The 25,064-nt window shown below is 41.2% G+C and overlaps 3 protein-coding genes across 7 annotated transcripts in view; 2 read left to right on the top strand and 1 right to left on the bottom strand.

The window, feature by feature from the left end:
* Positions 1-7,550, top strand: part of plch1 (phospholipase C, eta 1) — an 87,418-nt gene extending 79,868 nt beyond the window's left edge. For 2 of the 5 annotated variants that reach the window (XM_072694975.1, XM_072694973.1), the window contains 4 exons: positions 574-653; positions 1,356-1,415; positions 2,058-2,421; positions 3,557-7,550. In XM_072694975.1, coding sequence (XP_072551076.1) covers positions 574-653; positions 1,356-1,415; positions 2,058-2,421; positions 3,557-5,964 — 2,912 coding nt within the window. In that variant the 3' untranslated portion in view covers positions 5,965-7,550. Of the gene's footprint in view, positions 1-573; positions 654-1,355; positions 1,416-2,057; positions 2,422-3,146; positions 3,175-3,556 lie in introns of all 5 variants that reach the window. The other 3 variants (XM_072694976.1, XM_072694977.1, XM_072694974.1) reach the window with 3 other exon arrangements.
* Positions 7,551-8,902: 1,352 nt separating this feature from the next.
* On the top strand, positions 8,903-16,592 carry olfcr1 (olfactory receptor C family, r1). Its single transcript, XM_072695864.1, has 6 exons — positions 8,903-9,150; positions 11,264-11,540; positions 12,796-13,629; positions 14,626-14,835; positions 15,015-15,138; positions 15,688-16,592. Exons 1-6 carry the CDS (start codon positions 8,903-8,905, stop codon positions 16,590-16,592), a joined length of 2,598 nt encoding a protein of 865 aa, XP_072551965.1.
* Positions 16,593-19,804: 3,212 nt separating this feature from the next.
* On the bottom strand, positions 19,805-23,351 carry LOC140575104 (extracellular calcium-sensing receptor-like). Its single transcript, XM_072695263.1, has 6 exons — positions 23,134-23,351; positions 22,687-22,978; positions 21,785-22,585; positions 21,428-21,658; positions 20,913-21,036; positions 19,805-20,703 (listed from the first exon to the last, which is right to left on the bottom strand). The coding sequence occupies exons 1-6, from the start codon at positions 23,349-23,351 to the stop codon at positions 19,805-19,807; spliced, it is 2,565 nt and encodes an 854-aa protein (XP_072551364.1).
* Between the last annotated feature and the right edge of the window lie 1,713 nt (positions 23,352-25,064).

Raw genomic sequence — 25,064 nt, 5'->3', positions numbered from 1 at the left:
AACAACGAATAGCTACTTTCTGTGTTTAAATTTGCATTAATTCTAAAGTTATGTAGTGATTTCCAGGCAATACACTGTTAGGATAATATTTTTAAACGTATTCATGGTTGCACAGCAGTCCACAGTACAGTACTGTATTCATATTGACATGTCTACTTATTGATTTTCTAGGTTCTATGCCTTTTGCGCTGCTCATACTTTTATATTGGACCTGTACACTGTATCGTAAACACAACAGCCATTCTGGGACAACTGAATCATCCATTGGGAATTCATAAAGTTTAGCTTATCTTAGACAAAGGAAGCTGGATCAAGCTTCTATGTTGTGGAAATTGCTAAATTGCCAAACTCTTGGGGCTGGTGCTTTGGATTCAGATTACTAGATTACTGATAATGACTGGCAATGAGTATTCTTCTTTGAAAGTCCTTTTAAGTCCAGGACAAAGCTGCGTCTGTGAAGAATGGCCCAGTCCATCCTTTTCATTTCTCTGACTGAAAGCTCTTCTTATCTCGAGCTCCATACTTCTTCATAACTCTTTCCATCTCTTTCTGTTCCTCTCTCTCTTTGTACAGGTTACAGGCATGTGTACCTGGAGGGGATGACGGAGGCATCTATCTTTGTCCATATCTCAGTGCATGATATCTACGGGAAGGTGAGTTCCCTCTGATCCTCACTGCTTCTCCCTTAGCCACCAGCTGGACACAATTTGATTGGAACTAATGTTAATAATGGTCAGATTGTCAAAAACAACATTACCTTTACACTGAGCTGCACAGATTGCATATTAAGTGACGTATGCTAAGTTATATACTACTTTTTTACTATTCCCTTAATGTCACTTGTTTTTACTCTGTGGTAAGATGGTTTCTGCTTGGCTTCTGACTGGTCTGACAGCTGGTTTCTGTCTTTGCCAGGATTTTCTCAATTGTAGAACTTTAATTAAAAAGACAAGTGGCAACAGCACAGCTCAATGAGACAGTCTGTCATCCAAGCTGTCATTTCTGTAACAACGTAGTTATCACGCAGGAAGCGGCTCAAATAATTGCATGAGTTTATGCACAACCAGAAAGATAATATAAAACAAATTGACGTGTATTTATTTATTTATTCATTTAGAGTTGAAGTGTTTTCAATGACGAGATACATGTCAAAGATAATGTCAGTTCAACCATAGCTTTTACAGCATATTAATAAGTCCATATTAAGTCCATTGAGACCTTCTTGCCTGTGGCTGCTTTGCCAGATTTAAAGAAGAAAATGTATTGATTTGGGCTCTAACATCTTAAGGGAGAAGGGTTTTGTCTGTGCCATCTATTATCGTATTGAAGTTCCTCCAACCTTTTCTACTTTCCAGTGGAGTCCCCTAGTCCTCAATCCCAGCTATACCATATTGCACTTTCTAGGAGCTAACAAGGTATCCTGGGTATTCTGAGTGTGCTGCATGGCACTGCATGATGCTGTATTGTTATGTAAATGTGACTTACGACTGTGCTTAATACACACTGCATCTTCTTGTGCGTGAACCTGGTCTACCTCTGCTGTCTAGCTGTATGTGGACTCTGTGGATGTTGTTCCGTGTGCATTCTAATATTGTCTGTTCAAAGTCTGTGTGCTTGGGTTAAATGTAGTTTTCTTGCACTAGTGCTTGAAGGGATTTGATGTAAAATGAATGCAGGGTTGTACAGTGATGCCACTGAGCAGCTTTCTTAAGTGTATTATGGTGCCATCTGTGGGTCATGGCCAGTAGTTGCTTATGGGTATCTGACCACAGAATGGCTTCCAAAACACAGAAAAAAACATGCAGTGGTCTAACTTTTACCTTAACAAAATAGATGCGTATGCCCTTGATGGTCTTTTCTTATCAAGTTTCAAATCAAAAAGGACTATTAAAGCATTATTTCTGATGTGGATGATCAGTTTGTATTTGCCAAAGTAACAACACTGCACACTGTGTGTGTATTTGTGTGTGTTAATAAAACCCTGTAAAAGGTATATCACCCACCTGATTAATACGTACATAACATACAACATACCCATCTCCTGGATCTTCTCTTAGGGTCGTCAGTTGCGGGGTTTCCGTGGCCTGTTCAGCAGGAGTTCCAAGTGTTCTGTGGACACACATATCGGTGTTCCTCCACGCAAGCGGTCCACAAGTAACCACTTGTTGCGCAGGACTGCTAGTGCACCAGCAAAGGGCCGCAAGAAGACCAAGATGGCCCTCTCTGAGACCTCGCTGGACAGGGACAGAAAGGACAGCAATGGGGACCTTAAGCAACAAGCTGTGGAGAAGAAAGTTGGTCCAAGGATGGCCCTTCAGCACCGGCCAGCCTCCATGCCCCTGGACAGGCTCCTGCAGAGCAGACTTACCCTGTCCTCCCCTGAATCAGACGGCCCTGACCCTGGTGCAGACACTATAATTGGTGAGCTTTATAACCAGTCCCCAGTCTCCAGCTTTTTGTAACCAGATTTTACAAACAGGGAGCTAATATTTACTCTGTAAATATTTCATTACTTTGAAAACCTTGAATAAGCAATGAAAAACTCAGATCTTAGGATTTAATACAGTCAAAACCCCAAAAGAGCTGCTTTGCCATCAGCGGCCAGAGTCTGAGAGAGCACCATTGGCCATGCTCTCTGCAAGTGGGTAGAGCGCTCTCCTCTTATCACTCCTCTTATCACTCCTAGTCTGTTAGCTGGTGTGGTGTGGTGGAGCTGGGGACCCGGCACTTTCCTCCGAGTGTGTCGGCTGCCCGGCGATGCCCCATCGGAGGAGGAGACGTGTTAAGTCCTGACCCTCTGAGTGTCTGGAGCATTGCTATTGCTAGGGGGAGCTACAGACAGGTGGGTTCATTTGCAGTACCTAATTGGGAGAAAAAACGGATTCAAAAATTCAACAAACAAAATTAAAGAAATTATAACAAGTGTGCCTTAAAGAAACCATCAGCTTAAAATGATGAAGTGAAAAGATGATAGTCTCTTTTATTGTATCTCTTCAGTTTAGATGCTCTCCATTGTTTTTCAGCTAACTGTGCTGTTATTCTCTTCTAACACTCGCTTTAAAGTATTCAGACTTGCAGGCTTTTCTTCCTCAATACTTTAACTTGCTTTTGTCTTGTTCTGTCTTTACTGTTGTTCCTCTTTATAGTAGAAAACTGACTAGGAAACCCCTACAGGTAATCCACAAGCCTTACTCAGGTTGACTCATCCAAAACATTCCAGTATTACATCCTTTCACTGATGTATTTTTTATTATTTCTAAATGTTAAATCAAAACAAACTGGAATTTCTGTTGTTTTTCATGTATGAGACAAGAACTGTATCCAGTCATGCTGTCCAAAGTGCTTATTTTGGAAGCATTAGTGATAAAAACAGGCAAAAAACAGGACTTTTTTTTTTAGACAATCTCATTCTCAACCCTCCCTCACAGTTGTACTTGGTGGTACATTCCATTTGTCCTTGTGTGCAGAGTGGCTTGTGTTGAATCTGGTGTTGTTGGAGGTTTTTGACATACTGCAACTGCTACTGACACGTTCTTCACTGCAATGTCTCCAACAGATGCATTCCACATGGAGAAACCTAGGTCTGTATCTTTGGATCTCCTCATCGAAACCTCTGCCCACAAAGACCCTAATGACAGAGCCCTACCTATTGAAGTCATACAGGACAGCACCACCAAGTCTGAGAAAATAGGTGAGACCTCTTACTTGGTCATAGGAGGAGGAGGGGAAACTACCACTGACGATGATCTCACCGACCACCTAGACCCTGGCTTCACCCAACAAACCAAAAACGATGATTCTGCTACTATTCAAAGGCTGACAGAAAGTCATTCCAGTCTATCGGATCAACCTGACTGTCATGTTAGCCTGCAAACAGACAGGCACCAAAGAGACACTCCCAAAAATAATAAAATATCCAACACAGCTTCTATCCATTCTCCTTCTTCCTCTTCAGGCGCTCGTGCCATATCCCCAGTACCACCTGCAGTATATCAGCCTAACCAGCAGAGCGGACTGTCCATTCAGGACAGCGCCCTCTCCCGCCTTATTGATGCCGTCTCCCTCTGCAATGATTATGACACTTGCGGGTCCATATCAGCCCTAATCGGTCAGTTTGAAGTAACCAATGAACAGAGTACCCTAAATTTGTCAACAAGCTCACAACCTTCTAAATTATCCATTCCACCAACACACAAGAAACTTTTCAGCACCCCACTGAAGATTATACAGGAATCTGCCCAAAAAGCCCCAGAGCATGCTGACAGATCCCTCCTTTCCAGTCCTGAGACTACTGAACCAGATGTTTTTACAATTCTAGATGAAGAGGTGCTCTCTCCTGTCCCTATGTATGATTACCCTGATCATACTGTTTGCAATGACTTAAAGACCAACTTAGAATGTGTCACATCAGGAGGTAGCAGTGGTTCCTCCCCCAAAGTGTTGCCTTTTGGAGGGGCAAAAAAAGATGATAGTGCCTGGATACCATATAGAGATGAATACAATAAAGACCAGAACCAGTCTTTTAGGTCTTCCAGAAACTGGGGATGTGGAGGTTACAGAGAAACCTCCATAAACAGTACAGCCTCAGACCGCTTCCTAATGTGTCATGGTTCGGCTAGTAGTAGCTTGATGGAAGTGGAGATCAATGTGGATGGTGATCCTCTGGATACCATGACTCTGGCATCATCATATCATGACCGTCAGTGGAATAGTGATCTGGGGCTCTCAAACCAGCTTTCTCCGTTCCACAGGCCATCGTATAAACCATCGTTGTCTCTCCAAAATCCCTATGTATCTTCTCCAGCAAAGTCCTTGTATAAACCCCCTGTCAGTGCCCACTCTGCAGAGTCATCACCCTTTTATAGACCTTTCCAGCGCCCTTCACCACACCAGCCTCTTTTCTCCAGCACTGCGCATCAACATGGCTACCCTATTAGCAAGCCCCAGTCAGACCAGTTTATCAGCTCTAAGTTTCAGCCTGTCGGGTACAACACAGACACTTCCAGTGACAGACACTGGGAAACCAGGAATAGAAATGGCTTGACCGGCAGGACACAGCACTTGCAGAATGGGAACTTGTCCTCTGACTCTCTTTTAAAGACACAAGTCAGTTACCCTCCGCCAAGGACAGATTCCTTCATGCCTGTCTCTGATTGTGATACGATGTACAGTTCTGTGGAATATGGAGCTAGCATTGCTCCTCCAAAGCAATATTCCATGCAACAAATCCAAGCCTTAAAACCAACCCCTCCTGAGGGCTACAATGGGATCTACCTTCCCCAGTCTCCTAGTCCATGTAAGTCCAAGAGCCTGGGTGACTTGACGTCTGAGGACATCTCTTGCAACTTCCAGAGCAAGTACAAGGTCATCAGCCGCAGCTTCATCACTCCTGCCATGCAAGAGCAGAGACGGAAGTGTGGTGTGGCCAACCGCCCACAGTCCACTGACCCTTTGACTGAACAGCTTCGCAAACTGGTGACATTAGAAGAGACGGACTGCCCGTGTCCCTTCCATCCTCAGTTTCAGCCCACCTCCAAGCCTCTCTCAGTGCTCCCTCCAGTTCCAGTCAGTTCTGCCGCTACTACTGAGGACCAGGAGGACCCTCCCCCTTTTCTCTCAAGAAGGCTATCCTCTCGCAGTCAGAGCCGTGTCCGCCACATAGCCAGCCGTGCTAGAGAGAGACAACAGGAAGCAATCAAACGACCTGTGGGGAGCGCCCCTGAGGTCGTGCTACGCAATAAGCCAGTTTCCTGTCAAAATCTTCTCACCAACAGGCATTCCACTGGCTCCTATATTGCCGGGTACCTGGATCAAGTGGGGCTGGAGGACCGGGGCTTGCCTGAGGGTTCCTGCACGACACTCCGTTATGGCTACAGAGATCAATGTTATGCTGATGACTCTGTGCTCCCCTCTGATTCCTGCCCCTCCTCAGAACCTGAGGTTTACTTCTTGCTGAGACTTTGACTTTGGTGTCTTCTTACCGTTCTGCCCACATACACATACTTGCTACCGGTGTGATTTCACTTCTAGTTAGAACTTGTTTATCAATCTATGGTGCTGCGTTTCATTTGAACTCGGATGTCGGATTTCCAAGTAGAAAATGTCCGCTGAAAAGCCCCCACAATTTGGATATCCTACTCGGAAAGCTGGGAGAGCCTCACCAACTCTGTGTTTAGAATCCTAGATGGCCACACTGCACATCAACGGTAGTAAAAGCAGTAGTATTATACAGTTTATTAGCACTTTTATGCAGTTGTGTCTCAGTTGTACACACAGTACTGTCCAATGTATATATGTAGACATGTTTGGATGTTTCCATGGTGTTTGGATGCGCAAAATACCATATAATGTGTTGTCATCAACTGATATTGCTTACAGTGCTGGCCTGGGACACATTCTGGTTAGATTTGCCATAAAACACTGGTTAAAGATTGTCAAACCAGTTGTGGTAAACCCAGAAGTCTTTAGCGAACTGTGGACTGTTTTTGTGGATGTTTTAAACTAGTATACAATTATCTGAGTGTTTAACTGGAACGAGGTCATTCCCAGTTCCGACATCCGACTTCCGAGGTAATAGGAACGCAGCATGAGGCTGTACTTCCACACTCTACCAGCTTATTGTCTATGATATAAAGTGCGCTTTCTGAACACAAGTACAGAGTTTGAAAAATGTCCTAAATCAAAGCTTCCAGCATTGTGTAAATAGTACAGCATATCCTGGTCAGTGAGTTCCCGGTCCTAGATGCACTACTCCAAATGATGACGGTATCGAGATACTTTTATCTCTGTTTATCTACTCTACATGTCCTGGGTGTAAATGTTCTTGTTCTTGCATTTTGTCTGGGTCTTCTATTTGTCTCTTTTTAAATGTTAATCTACAGCTAATTCTTAGAGGGGCTTCTATTTTAAAAGATATCTTTTATTCAGTCTTCCTGCACCTCTGTTTTGTTATTTGTAGGTCTGTGTTTGTTGTACATACTTGGGCAAATTGACCTAGTTTGGCAAATTTGCTTTTATTTAAGGCCCTATGGGTTTTATGTTTGAAACTGAGCTGTGGTGTTACATGTCAGAAACAGCATGTTGGACCGTGGACATGTTGAGCATGACTATGCACAGATGGGTAGATGTGTCTGTGCCCTGATTTTGCTTAGTACTCTTTGCTTTATTACATGCAACTCACACGAGAAACCTGCCTGCTCAGATTTGCTTGCTCTCTTTATCTCTCTTAGGCATGAACTTAAAGATTAATATACACTGCTTCGTATTCAAGAAAAAAAAGAAACTGTGAGGTTAAAGTTTTATTTTTGTAATTGCTTTGATACAGATATCAAAAAAGATGCGTAATGGTCTGAATTAGATTTTTTTTTCCTTTTAAAAAGGGAGCGTTAGACTGAGAAGTCGCAGGTACGGGATACACACTGGACAGAGTTTTTTTCTTTCGTTTCTGTGATAAAGGGCGCCTGGAAAGTCTTTCTTTTTATGATTGCTCATCAAATGTCTATGAGCATTTTCCTACCAATGCAATAAAATTCTGTTTGACATGAAATTCATTGACGTCTCTGATCATTTCTCTCGTTTATTCCCCAGGATTGTGTCTTCTTGGCTTCTCTTGAGGTCTGTGACATAATTTCTAATGTCAAAATGTCTAATGTCTCAAACATAGCACATCTATTTCACGCCAAATTAGTTGGACTAGTTTCTAACTAGATTTAGTGTCTAGATTTCTGTGCAATTTAACATGGAGCAATAACAGTAACACATTTGTTCATTGCTGTAATAATTATTTGGACAATATTAGCTCCTGGCTATGGGAGCTATTGAGCTCGGACCTGAAGAATACTCCTGATAGCAGGGCCGGCTTGAGCTCACATCATATTCTCTATCAGTTATTGTTTTGTCTCAGTAATAAGCCGAACATCTCAAAAATGCCTGCTCAAGAGGGTAATTTTTTGTGCTGGTGGCAAACAAAAAGCACTAGGACATTATTGGAGTATGCACTGTGGAAACTGTGCTGGATTTACTTTCTACTGGAAAGGTTTATTATGTTTTTAGTTTATCATGTGATTTAAAATGTATATTTTTATACCAATGATTCACCACGTTTATTATCACAATGTTTTAAAATTATAATTATACACACACACACACACATATATATTATTCATACTACTACTACTAACTACTAATATAACCATCATCATGGTAATGCATTCCATTTTGTGATGTAACCTAAACAACAATTAAAGATATTATTATTATTTATTTATTATTATTATTTGTTTTTTAATCAGTTATTGTTAGGATTGGAAACAAAGGGTTCTTTATGCAATGCTATAAAAGAACCACTTCTGGTTACCTAAAGAACCATATTTGCAATAAAGAGACTTGTGTGAGGAATCTTTCAAATGCTTAAAGAACCTTCACCGCATGTTTACAGTATATTTTCACATTGTGCAGCTTTTCTTTACAATGGAAAAAGATTCTTCATGCATATCTTAACTTCCAAAGTTGGAGAGTTTTAGGGCCAGAAGCCAGAAGGTGTTCTTTTGCAGCATCATATACTAAACCCTTTTTGACACTTTTCAAGATTTTATTTCACTATACTTTTCTTATTTCATCAATTTAAACAATTACTTGTGCAGCCCCAATACACAAATCAGCCCCAGAGTCCCACTGCATCTCCACTCAGCCATGTGATAATCCATAAGTACTGAGCAATTATATCTAATTCTTGGACCTGGGAGTGTGTGGTGTGATTTGGAGCACCTCTGCACCCTTTCCCACTTTGGGTCTTGTTTTTTTTATCTGGCATTCTCTCAGGACTGTGTGGGGGGATTAGAAATAGCCACACACACTTTGTGCAGGCAGAAGAGGGTAGGCCAGGAAGCCTGGACTAGAGCTCATGTCTGCCATAGTCTTTCCCCCAAGCCTGCCTGCATTGGCACTACTGCTATGGGTGGTGTGTGAGGCCATTGTGGGCATGTCTGCCGGGGAGAAGTGTGTGTACCTGGACAGCGCTCAGCACCTGGACGCTGTGGGTCTCTCTCAGGATGGGGACGTGGTCATCGGAGCGCTCTTTAATGTCTATATCCTGCCAGAGATGCTTGACCTGGGCTTCACTAAAGAACCGAACCTGCAACCCTGCTCTGAGTGAGTGAGTCGCTGAATCGCACCACTCGGTTCTGCTGTCTCTACTTATGACTAAAGATGCTGATGAACAATAGCATTGTCCAATATTGCATTCAGCTGTTTATCTGTTTTTCTATTTAGCTCTTTCCACAGGGGATCGTGGATTTCACGCATACCCAAGGACCAGGATGCCACTTTTGTTGACTGCTAAAAACCTTTGTTTTAGTTCTTTTAGATTTCGGTTGCACCTACTATAGTTACCAACAAGTAGACATCATTTCACAATATCACAACTCCCTCTCAGTCTATCAGACTGTATCAGTTCTTCAGATGAATTAATAAGCATTTCTATTGGTTAATTCTTCCATAAAATCTGATGCAATGTTAGGAACCACTGCCAGATTCCCATCATGTAAAAAAGTGAAAACTGCAAAAATGCAGAAGCTTGATAGCAAGCATCAAAGAAAATGATCAAAGAAATATCAAATCAACAACAATATGTGACACTTTTTTTTTGTTGCTGATCATTTTTATCTTTATTGAACAAAATGTATTTAATCACAAAATAATTCAAAATTAGTTTGGACCCAGACTTTGGACCCCACTGTAATATCAGAGAAGCCTTCATGGGTCTGTGGCAACAAGAGGAGGGTTTCCTGTTCGTATGATGTTGTGTTTGCTGATTCTGTATGTATTTATAATTTCATATTTGCCTCTTCTACCTCTTCCACTCATTGCCAAACCCTTCATGTATCGAATCTAATTTGTTAAGAGAAGGGAAACCAAGGTGGCTCATTGCTCTATGCTGACGACCAGATGTGGACAATTTTAATTCATTACTCGAACCATCATGGGATGTAAATAACAGGAAAAGACACATTCTCTGTCACTGTATCCAATACCTACATCCTGCTTTTTTAACCCCCTGTTCTTGTGTTCTGTTAGCACTGATTATATCCCTGATAAAGGTACAGGTGGGCCTCCATGTCTGAAAATGGTTCCTCTAAAGCGTTTGGCACTAAAGCTTTAATAACATTATTATCATTCTTTCCACTTGTTTGCATTCTTTTAGCCTCTTCACGCTTATGTGTTAGCTCACAAAAGTGCTTTACTTCATTCAAGACTTCTTAGGGCCAGGAGCCAGAAGGTGTCTTTCTACCGCAGCACTTTCTAAAGCCTTTTTGACACATGTTTTTTCATGAAGATTTTATATCACTGTACTATTGTAATTTTATCAGTTTGCACAATTACTCTGTGCCGCTCCAGTACCATCATTAACTGCGTTGTTGCAATGAATTCAGCACTTGAAAGAGGAGGTTGGATTATGGGGTAATTTGCACAGATACTCAGAAACACAGAATAGAATAAGAATCTTAATAAATTGATAGTACAGTGAATCATTTACCAACACTCAAGACAGTAATGTTTTTTTGTGTTGTTTTTGTTTTTGTATGGCTTTAACAAAGGTATCAAATTGCGTGGATCATAATTGTCTTATAAAAACATAAATGTGTGCATTTATCAATGAAGGGTTTGGCTCCAAAATGTTTTTTTTTCTGATTCAGTGAAACAATATAGGGCATTTTCATTTTCATGCTTTCTATGATGGTTAATATGTGACATTATCTGCTATTATCAGAGAAAGAAAAGTGGGGTTTAAATGTTATATATAATACAAAAAATGTATGTATAATGACATGATGTGATGTTATATGAAGCTCATCACACATATTCCTTGTTTTTTCCCCACTTTTTTATTTCCTTAGTTTATTTTTGGAATCTTTCACAGAAAGACAAATAGATAATCTGTTTATCAATGAAAATGAAAGTAAAAAATATTTGAACATGAATATTTCATAGTCAGAGATCATATATTGTATAACTCACCTTAAATGTAGGGTCTGTTTCTTATTATGAAGATGTTGCATATAATATGTTCATACAATGAGATCATTCAACCCATTTCTAAATAAATCTTACTTTTATATATATATATATATATATATATAAATATATATATATTTATAGATATTTATAGGTTAATTATAGGTACATTTCTTGTATATATATTGCCTGAATTTATGACACTTTCCCAGCCCAGATATGGGTGTGCTAACTCTTTTTGCTGCGCCAGTTTTCAGGAGAGTCCTGTGCAGTGGGCTCAGGCTGTGGTCTTTGCCGTGGAAGAGATTAACAGAAACCCTGCTCTGCTGCCGGGGATCCGTCTGGGCTACCGCATCATGGACAGCTGCACGCGTCACCCGTTCAGCCTGAGAGCCGCCCTGTCCATGATCAGCGGTGGCAACGGCACCTGCGAGACCACGAGACCTGTCAAACTCATCATCGGAGACTCCTCATCGACACAGTGCATCATCCTCTCCAAAACTCTCAGCCCCCTGCATGTGCCAATGGTGAGTAGAATGCCACAGAGTTCAGATAACAATCCATCTAGGTCAGTACCAGGTCAAAGGTTAAGGCTGACAAAGCCGTGGGACTGCAGAGTGATCTTAAGATTGATAATAGGCTGCGGTAGAGGGCAGATGGAGGCTTGGTTAAAAGATGCAGTCAGGGGATGTAGAATGCTGATTACTTGGCGCAGCTGTGTTGGGAGATGGGACAGTGTAAACAGTGGGTTGTTTGGGAGGTTTTGTGGACCTTGTAATTAAGCCTATAATAAAATGTGATGCATGTGGGTTTACTGATTTTCAAATCAATGTTTTCTGAAAGCACTACATGTAAACATCCTCTGAACATGTCATATTATATATAAATCTAATAAAGTTTTAATATATTTTTATTCAGTATTGCAAGTATCCTATGAACATGAATGAAGTAAATGACTATAAAAACAATTACAAAAATGACAATACATCTCATATCCTCATATCCATGTGAATATGTAAATTGTTCATAATTAATAAAAGGGTTGTTGACCACTGGAACCACCTGGCTTTTCCCCCATTGTTATAACTTAGCATGCAATGGCCCATGTCCTTGACTAAGAGCTTGCTAAACAGTGTCCTAACGAAGGTCAGGCAGATCCCGGAGCCTTTAGTCTCTTCCAGAAACATCTGAACCGCCAACAGGCCATAGTCGTTGTCTGCTACCACAGTGCCCACCCAGGTACAGCAGAGGCGTTTGGCCCTTAGGGTATAATATGTCACAGGGCATAAAGGGTTAGAGATAATAGTTCTCTATAGCACCACAAAGAGGTCCACTATTGCTATGAGTCAACAAATCCCTTTTCAGTACAGTCCTTTTTATTTTGAGTATGTAGAGAGCAGTAGAGAGGAGTTTGACTCTGAAAATTGTTACTTGTATTACATCTAAACTTCATTAGTACTTGAGTGAAATAAGTAAAAAAAAAGTTAATCACACCTGAAACCAATTAAATCTGTGGTTCCCTAGAATGTACAATGTTATAGAATTGGTGGGCTTCATTCACCAATATATTCTTAAGATTCTAGATCCCATTGTCCTCATAAATTCAACAAATCCCTCTTAAAAACACTGAATGTGAATGTCAGACTCTTTGTGAAAACCTCATGAGTGGGTTTTATAAGATGAAATGTCTTCTTAAGATTGATTGCTGAATAAAGCCCAGTATTTTTAACCTGTGTTTTTAACCTTCAGGCTTATCTGGAATGTCCTCTTGTCTCCCTACAGATCAGCTACCTGGCCACATGTGCATGTCTCAGTAACAGACGTGAGTACCCCAATTTTTTCCGCACCATCCCCAGCGATGCCTATCAGGCACGCACTATGGCTCAAATGGCCAAGCGCTTCGGCTGGACCTGGGTGGGCGCTGTGGTGGCAGACAATGACTACGGCCTGCTGGCGGTTCAGGTGTTCCTGGAAGAGACTAAAGGTACAGGGATCTGCCTGGCCTTCGTCAAGACACTGTTTCGCGAGCGCTTAGCCAAGGATGTGGACCGTGCGGTGTTGGCCGTGAAGGCCTCATCTGCTCGCGTGATCCTTGTGTTCGCCTGGTATGTGGACGTCGAGGTGTTCCTCACTGAGCTTGTCCGTAGGAATGTGACAGACCGCCAGTTCCTGGCCAGCGAGATCTGGAGCACTAGTGGCCGTCTCCTTAGCAACCCACAGCTGTACACCATCGCACAAGGCACTCTGGGTGTGGCCATCAGGAGTGCCCCCATCCCAGGATTTGAGAAACACCTGCAACAGCTCCATCCCTCCCGTTACCCTCAAGACACACTACTCAGGGTGTTGTGGGAGAAGACATTTGGCTGCAGCCCGTTATGGAACTCTTCAGCTGGCTCTCAGAGCAGCTTACCACCCTGCAGGGGGACAGAGAGCCTGGAGGGGGTTCAGAATGGGGTGACGGACGTCTCCAACCTGAGAGTCACTTATAACGTCTATTTGGCTGTTTATGCGGCCGCTTATGCACTTCACTCTCTGCTGGCCTGCACTTCACCTGACGATTCTGGCCCCAGCACGACCCCAGGCTGCTCTTCTCCAGACAACATCACGACAGACCAGGTGATACAGCGTCACTCACGATTAAAAGACTCATTTATTTGTTCCCAAATTTAAATTAAATTTAAATAATTTGAGTTTAGCATGAATAGGTATACTATAGCCAGGCACACAATAAAGACAAACGTATTGGGACTCTTGACATTCCTTATTTCCCTTAATTATTATCAAGGGTAAATCAAGGGTATTAAAAAGAGCTGATCCTGCTTTTGTTGAAGTAACTGTCTCTTCTGTCCAGGGAAGAAGGCTTTCTACTAGATGCTGTAAAAATTTGATTGCACTCAGTGACAAGAGCTTAGTGAGGTCAGGATGTTGGTGATCACCACCCAACTTCTCCCCAATTATAAAATATTGGGTGGAGCACCATCCATTATTCCAGACACAGTTCCACTGCTCCACAGCTCAATGCTGGGGGGCTTTATACCTCTTTATTCCACCACTGACATTAGGAATTCCAGGGAGTCCTATTCCATTGGCAATATCTATCTACAGGGACTCAACAAGCTGTGTGTGTGCATTTGCACATCTGCATCAGCAATGCTTTCAGTAGAAGAGGTGTCCACAAACATTTAGACGTATAACATATGTACATGACAATTTTATTTCAGGTCATTTTGGGCAATTTGAATGGGTCCCTTCATCATTTTCATGCTGTAAATGGAAGTTGGGGGTAATGGAGATATACGGCCGACAGTGCTGATACCTTAAATAATCAATTTTATTACTTTTATTAATGTTTAATGTATATTTTTATATTCCTCACAGCTCTCCCAGCAGGCCTAGGTGTTTGCGGGGGATTTAGGGCCTTCTTGGGGTAGAATAACCTTTGATGCTTGGCTTGATAATTATCATTATCATCATCATCAAAATTGCTACCTGCAATCTTTCCGATATTCAACTTAAAAAGTATTAAGTACTAATGCTAGTACTCCTACTGATAATTATTGTTATTATGATTACTATAATTTGTCTTTTCTACTCTCGTCCCTTCTGTTCCAGCTCTTGGAGCACCTTAAGCTGGTGAACTTCACCACTCAGCTTGGGGAGAAATTTTATTTTCAGGACGGGGAGACTCCAGCTGTGTATGACCTGGTGAACTGGCAGAGAGGCCCTGGGGGAACCCTGCAGTACATCCCCATCGGCCGAGTGGAGGGTTCTCAACTCATCATCAATGAATCTGCTATCAGCTGGCCAGGCAATTCAGAAAAGGTAACAGCACTTTCTGTAAAAAAAAAGAATAAACATTTGAATGAATAGAGTTTAGACTTCTAGTGTCCAGTTATGTAAATATTGTAGGCATCAATTTAACACTAATTTCAGCTCATGAACACATATTTGGAAAAATCCCTCTTTTGGATTTGTGTGATTTTAATTGCTGCTGTTTTCAGGTGCCTGTGTCTGTGTGCACCACTCCATGTCCCCCAGGCACACGTAAGGCCATAAAGAAGGGCCTGCCAGTTTGCTGCTTCGACTGCCTGCCTTGTGCTGAAGGCGAATTCAGCAACATCACAGGTCATCAAAAGTCCAATTATATAACACTAGAGCCTCCAAACTCGACTTCTGCATGTTTTGTCTGTATAGACAGATGTTTGGTGTCCATAATTTGCTGGTTTAGTTTTAAACTAGAGCTGCAAGGCTTACAAACAAGTCAATAGTCTTTTCCCACACTTCTCTAAAATGTACTCTAACTGCATCCAGATCTTCATTAAGGTCTGTGGATGTGGTTAGCAGTACTGTGACTCACTGTGAACTATGAAAATAACCATTACATTACTCTATACCTGCACTCTGGGGTAGCTGGGGTTAGCCAGCTTGCGAGTTACACAGCCATATAAGTGTATAAGTGTGTTTAGAGTGATCCCATAAATCGGATCCAGCTAATTAATAGGCTCTTCCTCAGTTGAAGTTAATGTGTAAATGCAGGAAACTGCTAACATGTACAGGATGGTGGGTCCTCCAGAACCAGCATTTTCCTCATTACCTTTTGGATTAGGTCCACAGTAACACACTAGTGATCACAAACTTTCACCATAAATAATTTTTTGAAATATCTTTTTATAGGTTCGTCTGAATGTTTCCACTGTCCTCCGGAATTCTGGTCTAACAGCCTCCGGACAGCATGTATTCCACGAGAGGTTGAGTACCTATCCTTCAATGAGACCATGGGCATCACTTTGACGACCGTCGCTGTGACCGGTGCCATGACGACAGCAGCTGTTGCTGTGGTTTTTGTGTATCACAGACAGACACCTATCGTCAAGGCCAACAACTCAGAGCTGAGCTTCATGCTCTTGCTGTCGCTCAAACTTTGCTTCCTGTGTTCGCTGATCTTCGTGGGACAGCCCTCGTTTTGGTCGTGCAGGGTGCAGCAGGCAGCGTTCGGAATCAGCTTCGTTCTGTGCATCTCCTGCATCCTGGTCAAAACCATTGTGGTTCTGGTTGCCTTCCGCTCATCCAGGCCGGGATCTGCGGCCCTTATGAAGTGGTTTGGACCAGGCCAGCAGAGGGGAAGCGTTCTATTCTTCACCTCTGTCCAGGTGATAATCTGTGCTGTATGGCTGTCACTCAGCCCACCCTTACCACAACGCAATTTTGGTATTCAGGGGTCAAAAGTCATCTTAGAGTGTATGGTGGGCTCAGTGGTGGGCTTCTCCCTGGTGCTGGGCTACATCGGCCTGCTGGCAGCCGTCTGCTTCCTGCTGGCATTCTTTGCTAGGAAGCTTCCGGACAATTTCAACGAGGCCAAATTCATCACCTTCAGCATGCTGATCTTCTGTGCTGTCTGGATCGGCTTTGTACCGGCATACGTCAGCTCTCCAGGGAAGTATAGCGTCGCTGTGGAGGTCTTCGCCATCCTGGCTTCTAGCTTCGGCCTTCTGGTCTGCATTTTTGTCCCAAAATGTTACATTATTTTACTGAGACCAGAAAATAACACCAAGAAATTTCTCATGGGAAAACCTCAGTAGTGAATGGCATTAGTGTTAACAGAGCTACGTTCAGTAATAAAACTGCCAAGCGTCCTTTAGCACTTTGTAGCACTTCAATAAATCACCAATAACCATTCAGGATTCAAGATTAAAAGACATGATGTTGTCATGTGCACAGGTAACAGGCAGTACGAGATACTATTCTAAAAAAGGAATATATGAACATACATACATATACATACAAACATTCTAAGAAGTAAACTAAAAAATGTTAAATATGTTATACATGCTATACACGATATATGCATAAATATCTGTGACATATTGTATGTATGCAATATCCAAATGTGTTAATAATAAACAATAATAATAATAATATGCTACTAAAAGGCTAACCTGTACTGTGTAAATATGTGCTTCTTTTTCGTTTTTTTTTGTTGAGTCCATTACATTATATATACTATACACATCATATAAATATTTTTTGTATAAACAAATCATTAAAAATATGTATATTTAAATGTTAAAAACACACTAAAAACATTAGAATTTTGCATATTTTACATAATATGGAAAGTATTTTGAGAACCAGAAATCAGAACACGATAAACAGTTTAATTATGTATTTTCAATCATTTTCGCACTGCTTTCTGGTGGCTTTCACTTTTGATGTTCAGAAAATGTTGGGACTTCTTTTATTGAAAACATTGATATTAAACATTAAGAGTACTATAAATATGTGGCTTCTGAGAAGAAAGAGTTATAGTTTTACGTTAACTACATTTTATTAAATATTAAAAAGGCTGATTGTCTCTGACTATATGCACAGCTTTGATGAAATCAACCTCCAATTAAAGAAACAATGAACTTCACAAAAATGCTGATTCATCAAAAACAGTTTAGCTAGGTAATCCAAGTCTAGGTAATAAACTGCAATTATGACTGTAGCTGAAAACCAGTGGTGACTATTAGAGCTAGTCCTTTAAATATTAACAAATCATTTAAAAAAGGGAAATCCCATCAGAACATTAGAACTGATGATTTCTGCTAGTGGAGAGGTCAGGTTGGATATACTCTTCCTCTATGACTGAAGGCCTGTGGATCCTTCAGGCCTTTAGTTCTACCAGTCCTGACACATTGGAGACATTGTTTAGCTGTATCTATCTAGAGACCACTGAGAAAAGGCTATTGGACTGATTGGACGTATTCCTTATTAATGAACTTATACAAGTACTGCAAATGTCCTTTGTCTTTGAAATGTACTATATTAAATAAACTTGCCCTGCCTTCCTAACAGTTCAACAGGCTCATTATCTTTATTCTCAGCAATTAAAGATGGCAAAACTGGAACCATGGAAATGAAAGCAGAAAGCACATTATCCCAAAGAAGATTTATTTCCTGCATCTCTCACTTTTCCCAGCCTGGCTCATTTCCCCTTTCATTGGATTATACAGAGTTTTAATTATGTAATGATTTGCTGATTAAGTCATTTAGTTACACTTGCTGCTCTCACAGACTACTAAGTGTTTATGATTATAGAGGTGATGTATACACATGTATTAAGGAGATCAGAGACATCTTTTCTCTAAATACTGAATGGAGAATGGAGGTTTTCAATTTCCTGGAATACATGGTTGCCACTGAATGATAAACAGACATTATTAAGGAAACTGTAATCACAATTTTTTTTTCTAACACAGTTGTTTATCGTGTTGTCCCAGAATGTAGGGGTTCAGTTTAAGACTGTATGGTTTTGGTGGCCTATGAGGACAAATCAGTCATTGGTCTTATTTGACTCTTTTAAAACGCTCTCCCTTGGCATAGTAGGATCAACAGGCATGAAAGTAAAGTAGTTAAGCCATGAAACTAGGGGACCATACTATGCATGTTGAGAATTCAGAATTTTTTACAGAAAAGGACATTCCACTTTTCTACTCAACAGAATTAGCTTGTAGTTAATGTCCCACAGTAGCTAAATTCATTTAGCAAGCTGGCTAGCTTATTTATCCTCACTGTAAAATATATGTTACACGATAGACAGTGGTAAAGTCTTTAGCCATTATTCAGTAATGAAGTTTGAAATGTCCATATTTTGAAAAGCAGCACATATGAACCTGACTGAAATATAACATATGTTCCTAATTTGAACTTTTATATAGTCAGCAATACTGTGGACCACCAGGAATTTTATAATAATTCATTTAATACAGATACGTCATTTTACCTGGGCTATTGGCATTAGCTGCACTGTTTTGGATCCATTTTATCTCACATGCAAAATAATGCTTAAGAGACCTCAAATAAAGCATCCGAACAGGATATCTATGTTAAATGTAAATGTAAATGTAAATGTAATAAAACATTAATCTTAAGTTCAAATCGTCACTGTTTATTTCCTTTTGGTTAAAAATAACTATAATAATAAAAAAAATAATTTTGTTTTTTTCAACATGAACCTTTCCCTAAACTTGTAATTTCACAAGTGGACTCTTGTGATTGTGATTGTGGATTACTGCTGTTGGCCAATATGTGCATGATATTACAGTTTTCCAGATTAGATAATCGCATGAATGAAAAGGTGTACAGGTGTTTTAATAAAGTGCACTGTCAGTGTATATTCATCAAGTTCAATGAGCACTGGTGAGAATAAATGGCTTTTCCCAGTTATTGGCAAACAATTATAGTGGAATAAATTTAGTTTTATTTTAATATCTAATATATTTTAATTCATTTGTCAAAGGTAAAAATAAATGTGGGCAAAAAATGTATATAAATTTCCAATATTTTAAACTAGTGAAAATGCAATGATGTGGTTCAATTAATCTTTCTGCTTTCTGCTATCCCTAACAAGCAGTACATTTTTCTATTGGGACCTTTTTATGGAAATTTATTTGCAATATAGAACCATCTGTGGGGGTTTCTCTATATAAATGTACATAGCATGTATGTGCAGCAAAAGAACATTATAGATGTACCAGTGGTTTTGATGCACACACAAAACATGCTTAATACACTGTCTGATTAATGAGTTCCTGTGGCCGTTCTATAATACAGAATTTTACAGTTTATTCAGCTGTAATTGTTCATTGTTTCTTTTCAGTACATATTTCACATGCATTGTTATAATTCAAATTCCAAGATCTATTGAACTGTTGTACTTAATAACACTGAGGGATTATGAATAACTGCACAGAACAACACAGCTAAGGTCAACAGCATATTGAAGTTCTTTGAGTACAATTATGTTCACCTATTTGGCCATCATGTTCTTTTTTGTATTCCTCTCTGGCCTCAGTAAGATAATGTAACACTTTGGGGCAAAGATACACAGTAGAAGGCCATAACTGGAGGCCAGGATGGCAAAGACCTCCACAGCCACTGTGTACTTCCCTGGAGAGCTGACGTATGCTGGTACGAAGGCGATCCACACAGCACAGAAGATCAGCATGCTGAAGGTGATGAATTTGGCCTCGTTAAAATTGTCTGGAAGCTTCCGGGCAAGAAAGGCCAGCAGGAAGCAGATGGCTGCCAGTAGGCCGATGTAGCCCAGGACCAGGGAGAAACCCACGACTGAGCCCACCGCACAGAGCAGCACCACTCGTGCTCCGAGCTCACCTCCTGCAGTTTCTGAGGGTAGAGGTGGTGCCAGTGCCAGCCAAAGCACACAGATCCCCACCTGCACCAGTGTACAGAAGAAGATACCTGCCCTCTGCTGAACAGGGCCGAAATACCTCATTAAGTTTGATCCAGGCAGAGTCGCTCTGAAGGCAACCAGAACCACCACCGTCTTACTGAGCACACAGGCCAGACACACCACAAAACTGATCCCGAACAGTGTGTGACGCAACATGCAGGACCAAGGCGCTGGCCGGCCAATGAAAGCCAGTGCACACAGGAAGCAGAGTTTGAGTGACAGCAGCAGCAGGAAGCTCAGCTCTGAGTTATTGGCGCGGACCAGGGGTGTATCTCGATGATGGAAGAAGGCAGCGAGGACCGTTCCAGTAAGAGCCGCCCCAGCAACAGACAGCACAGAGAGGATGATGCCCATATCATCTTGAAAGGACAGGAACTCCACTAGCATTGGGACACATTCTGTCCGATCAGTGTTGGACCAGAACCGCTCTGGACACTTGGTGCACTCTGTGGAATCTGGAGATACACATAGGAAAGCATTGTGGATGGGCTGTTATTACAGACTTCTGTTACCAAATAGTAGCCCCACCAGTGTGTACAGAAGTCCCTGTAGTTACTGAGTAATACACCTTAGTGTATAATAAGCCAACACTAAATAAGGGGTTAACCAACACTGGTGTGGATGTGTAATACCAAACAAAAGGCTTAGAATGGATGTAAAGTACCAGTAGTGTTGCTGATCTCTCCTGCTGCACATGGTATACAGTCATAGCAGCAGACAGGTTTTCCTTTTTGCACAGCCTTCCTGGTGCCCAGGGGACAGCTCTCACTGCACACAGACACCGGCACCTGCTTAGTACAGAGAGGTCTCTCAATTTCAGATCATTCCAGGATGGAGAATACATAGCATTCTTTAGCTCAAAACCAGAGTTTGCACAATGGGATCTTGCTTGTAACACACTCACGACACAGGCAGATTTAGCACACTAGAAGTGTGAGATGGTAGTAGGAGATAGCAAATGCAAAATACTATTAATAAATACTTAACACCTCAACACAGAGGCTTATCACACACTAAGGTGTATTACTCAGTAACTACAAGGACATCTGCACATACGTCCAGTGGTATATGACAGAGAATAGCAACTGGTGTGGCTATTCTATTGGTAATAGAATAGCCCACAGACAGTCCACAGGCTGTTTAAGAGGTTAAATAGTATTTCTGTCATTGCATTTTTACCTTGTTACCCCGGCCTCCTCCCCAGACCACTTTACTGAGGTCTAAATGAAAGTCTTCCTCAGGTCCTCTTGCTGTGTCAAACTGCCCCACTTTGACAAACTCCATTTTATTTTCAGACACTATGTGCCAGTTGATGATGTCATATGAGGCAGTGGGGTCCCCGTTCTGGTCAAAATGTACTGGCTCACCTACTGGTGTTGTGAACTTTACTGCCTTTAGATATTGCAGTAGCTGGAAAAGAAGGACATTTTAGACAGCTGGTATTGTTATAGTTGTTGAGTAAGATAAAACCAGGCCTAAATGTGATTTTGATTGTCTGTATGTCTTTTTAAATCCACTTTTATAGCTTTTTCATACCTCTTTGGGTCTTATTGGATTGATATCAGGACACTCTCCATTCTCTAATTGCCCTTGGCCTGGCTGACAGTCCAGCATGTCCTGAATTGCATTGGCAATAGCATATACAGCCTTATAAACATTATACATAACATCAAAGTAAGCATCTCCTTGCTCTTCCACTTTCTCCAAGCCTGTGCATTGTGGTCGTGGAGGTCCAGAATGGGTTTCCTCTTCAAATCTGCAGCCAAACACCTCCTCCCAAACATTTCGTACAAGCTGCTCCTTTAAGTGTTCCACTGGGCTGAGCTGTGTCAGATAGGAGCCCAAACTCTGGATATCGACCCTCTGCAGAGCAAAGCCAAGAGTGCCTACCAAAGAGAGGCCGCTCCACGCAGAATAGTAACTGGAGGTGCTCCAGGCTTCAGTTGCAATCCACTGCTTGTCAGTCACATTCTGTCTCACCACTTCTTTCAGCAAAACCTCTGTATCTGGGCTGATGGCGAAGGTCACCACCACCTGGGCAGTGGAGCTCTGTATTCTTTCCACAATTCGATTAATTTTGCTCTGTGCATGAGATTTTGGGATGACCTCCATGTAATCTATGCAGACACTTGATCCTTCCAGCTCCTGTACCAACAGCTGCACACCACTTTTCCCGTAGGCATCATCTCCATATACAACCCCCACCCAGGACCATTCCATCAAGCGCAGGAGGCGGGCTATGGCTTTAGCCTGGAAAGCATCACTGGGAACAGTGCGCAGGAAAGTAGGGTATCTGGTGCGGTCACTGAGACATGCACAGGAAGCAAAGTAGCTGACCTGCATACAAGGGGCCAAAGAAATCACATTTCTTTAGTCAAAAAACACATATCATAACTTAAACAACAGAACTGAAGTAGACATAAAACTGTAAATCTTACCATGGGGATGCCAAAAACACCTAGTGTATCAGCCAGGACTATTGAGGCAGACGAGCGAGCATCACCAATAATGACAGGCACGGTGGGAGCCTTGGTACACGGTTCTCCAGACACTACCATCTCTCGCCCCGTCACTAGCGACAGTGCAGCACTCAGTGTGCTGCCCTCACTCAGGCAAGTGTCTGCAGCCAGGTAGCCCAGTGTAAAATTGGGTAACAGGATTGGATCCCGGTTGATTTCCTCCACTGTGAAGATCATTGTCTGAAGCCAGCGGTATGAGCGCAATTCAATACTGAGACAGAGAATGAGAGAGAGAGAGAGAGAGAGAGAGAGAGAGTGGAGAGAGGGAGCGGAGTTTTAAGGAATATTAAGGAATATTTTTGTTAAATACATCAGAAATGTCAATACATAATAAAATGTCTATATTTTGAGTTCTGCTATACTTACCTTTGACAATGGGCTGTCGATACTCTTTGTGTGAATGTATGATCAGGTTCAGGGGCTTCAATATGAACAGGAAATAGGCCACCAATAATCACATCTCCCTCTTTATACAGGCTTCCTGAGATCGACCTGCTCTGCAGAATACAGGGCAGTCCCAGAGAGTGCACCCAGACAGGCCCAACTAGGAATCCCAGTGTCCACAGCCATGCATCCACTGCCATCCCCTACCAAGAAAGAGATGTGAAAGAAGAGGAATGCAGGCCCGCACATATACAGTGAGAGGAGGATCCTGTTTAATAGAGGCGAATTTGCCCAGAGCAAAAATGGTTTGGGGTAATTGGGGCAATTCCAGGTGGATCTCACGTAATTTCCCAGTCCACAAATAACAACTAAAAGTCTTATTTCCTGGGATAAGTTTATACAGGAGTGAGTAGACATAAAGGATTTGTCTTTTTAATTACTGTATGCAAACAGTCTTATGCAAATGTTTTGCCACCATTCTTTAAAACCAGTTTGACCAAAGTTACTTTCTTTCATAATACAATATACAAACAAAAATGTTAGCAGTGTGGCCTGCATAACGATTTGGAACTTAAACGTTGCAAAAAATCTGATTGTTTTGACAAGATCTTAGACCTTGATTAGCAAATCAGGCCTGAGACATGTCACCAATTGTAACTGGACTCTTATAATAGACTTACTTCAAGTGATTCTTTGAGAGATGCCATAAATGACTTTTGATTTTACAAAGAACCATGTTTCTAATAGAGCTGTGTAAGCGTGAAGAACTTTTAAATAGGTAAAGAATCTTTACATCAAGTGAAGGTTCTCTAGACCTTTAAAGGGTTCTTGACACTTAAACATTTCTGTGGTCTCCTCTAAGCAATGGTCCAAAGATCTGAAATCAAAAATAATTAATGTAAACAAAGTTGAGGTAGGCTATAAGAAGATGCCCAATCATTTTTGGTTTCTAGTTTTTTAAGTGTTGATAAGAAATGCCAGGTAAGGGGACAAGCAAGGAACACAAAACCCCTATATGATTGGGAAGAACCTGAGCAAACATTCATCACCGACTTCCTGCATCTAACAGAATAATTCCTCTCTAACTTTGAACAATGAGAGTGAAACTATCAGGCTTTGAGGTTGTGATAATGCCAGTGGCATTGGCAATATTGCATTGGTAGAGGAAAGAATTGTTTGTACAGAATATCAGCAAGTCCTGAATGACATTATGAACCCATCTATTAAAAGGCTGATACTAAAAGTTCAGCAACAGGACAATGATCCAGAACATACCACAAAACCACCATGGACTGCCTGAAGAGACACAAACTGAAGCATTTGAAATGGCCCTCACAGTCCTCTTATCCAAACAACATAGAAGATTTGTGAATAAACCTTAAACATTCATGCATCCAAGATAACTCAAGAGTATCTCAGACCCAGAGGCTTTGGGCAAAGAAGAATAAAAGCCAATAAAAAGAACTGAAGGTTTTAGCTGCTACGAAAAGCATTTACAAGCTGTGATTTTTGCCAAAAGATATCTAAATCTCTGTGCCTACACTTTTGCACAGACCACACTGAGTAACTATGCATTATGATTTCCTGAAAATATTGGATTTTATGTTTGATTAGCTACAGAGGTGTGTTTACTTCTTTCTTAATAAACAAATTATTAGGTAATTTTGCCAAACCTTTTTAATGTTTTATGCTTAAGTTTTTCACAAGACTGTGTTCATTTTTGTGCAGTTTGGCAGGTTATTTAATGAGTTGCATCATTTTTATTCATTACACTTCAAACACAAACACATAGGTTGCATGTACACATGTTTTTTTTCCAGTCACAGTGCTCCTTAATCTGTTAATCCTTTGAGGAAAACAGGAACAATTACACAATTAAAGAAATAATTGCAGTGACATCAGAATAATTGCTC

Source organism: Salminus brasiliensis, chromosome 13 (assembly GCF_030463535.1).
Source record: "Salminus brasiliensis chromosome 13, fSalBra1.hap2, whole genome shotgun sequence".
Taxonomy (NCBI): domain Eukaryota; kingdom Metazoa; phylum Chordata; class Actinopteri; order Characiformes; family Bryconidae; genus Salminus; species Salminus brasiliensis.
The sequence above is the reverse complement of the archived record's forward strand: the minus strand, read 5'-3'. Positions and strand labels throughout refer to the sequence as shown.

Bases quoted from the DNA above. Each gene is read 5' to 3' on its own strand.
- olfcr1 (XM_072695864.1), top strand. From the start codon at position 8,903: ATGTCTGCCATAGTCTTTCCCCCAAGCCTGCCTGCATTGGCACTACTG. The intron at 11,541-12,795 runs GTGAGTAGAATG...GTCTCCCTACAG, and splicing joins GCCCCCTGCATGTGCCAATG to ATCAGCTACCTGGCCACATG. The intron at 14,836-15,014 runs GTAACAGCACTT...TGCTGTTTTCAG, and splicing joins GGCCAGGCAATTCAGAAAAG to GTGCCTGTGTCTGTGTGCAC.
- LOC140575104 (XM_072695263.1), bottom strand. From the start codon at position 23,351: ATGGCAGTGGATGCATGGCTGTGGACACTGGGATTCCTAGTTGGGCCT. The intron at 22,979-23,133 runs GTAAGTATAGCA...TCTCTGTCTCAG, and splicing joins TCGACAGCCCATTGTCAAAG to TATTGAATTGCGCTCATACC. The intron at 21,037-21,427 runs GTAAAAATGCAA...TGTACTAAGCAG, and splicing joins GAGGAGGCCGGGGTAACAAG to GTGCCGGTGTCTGTGTGCAG.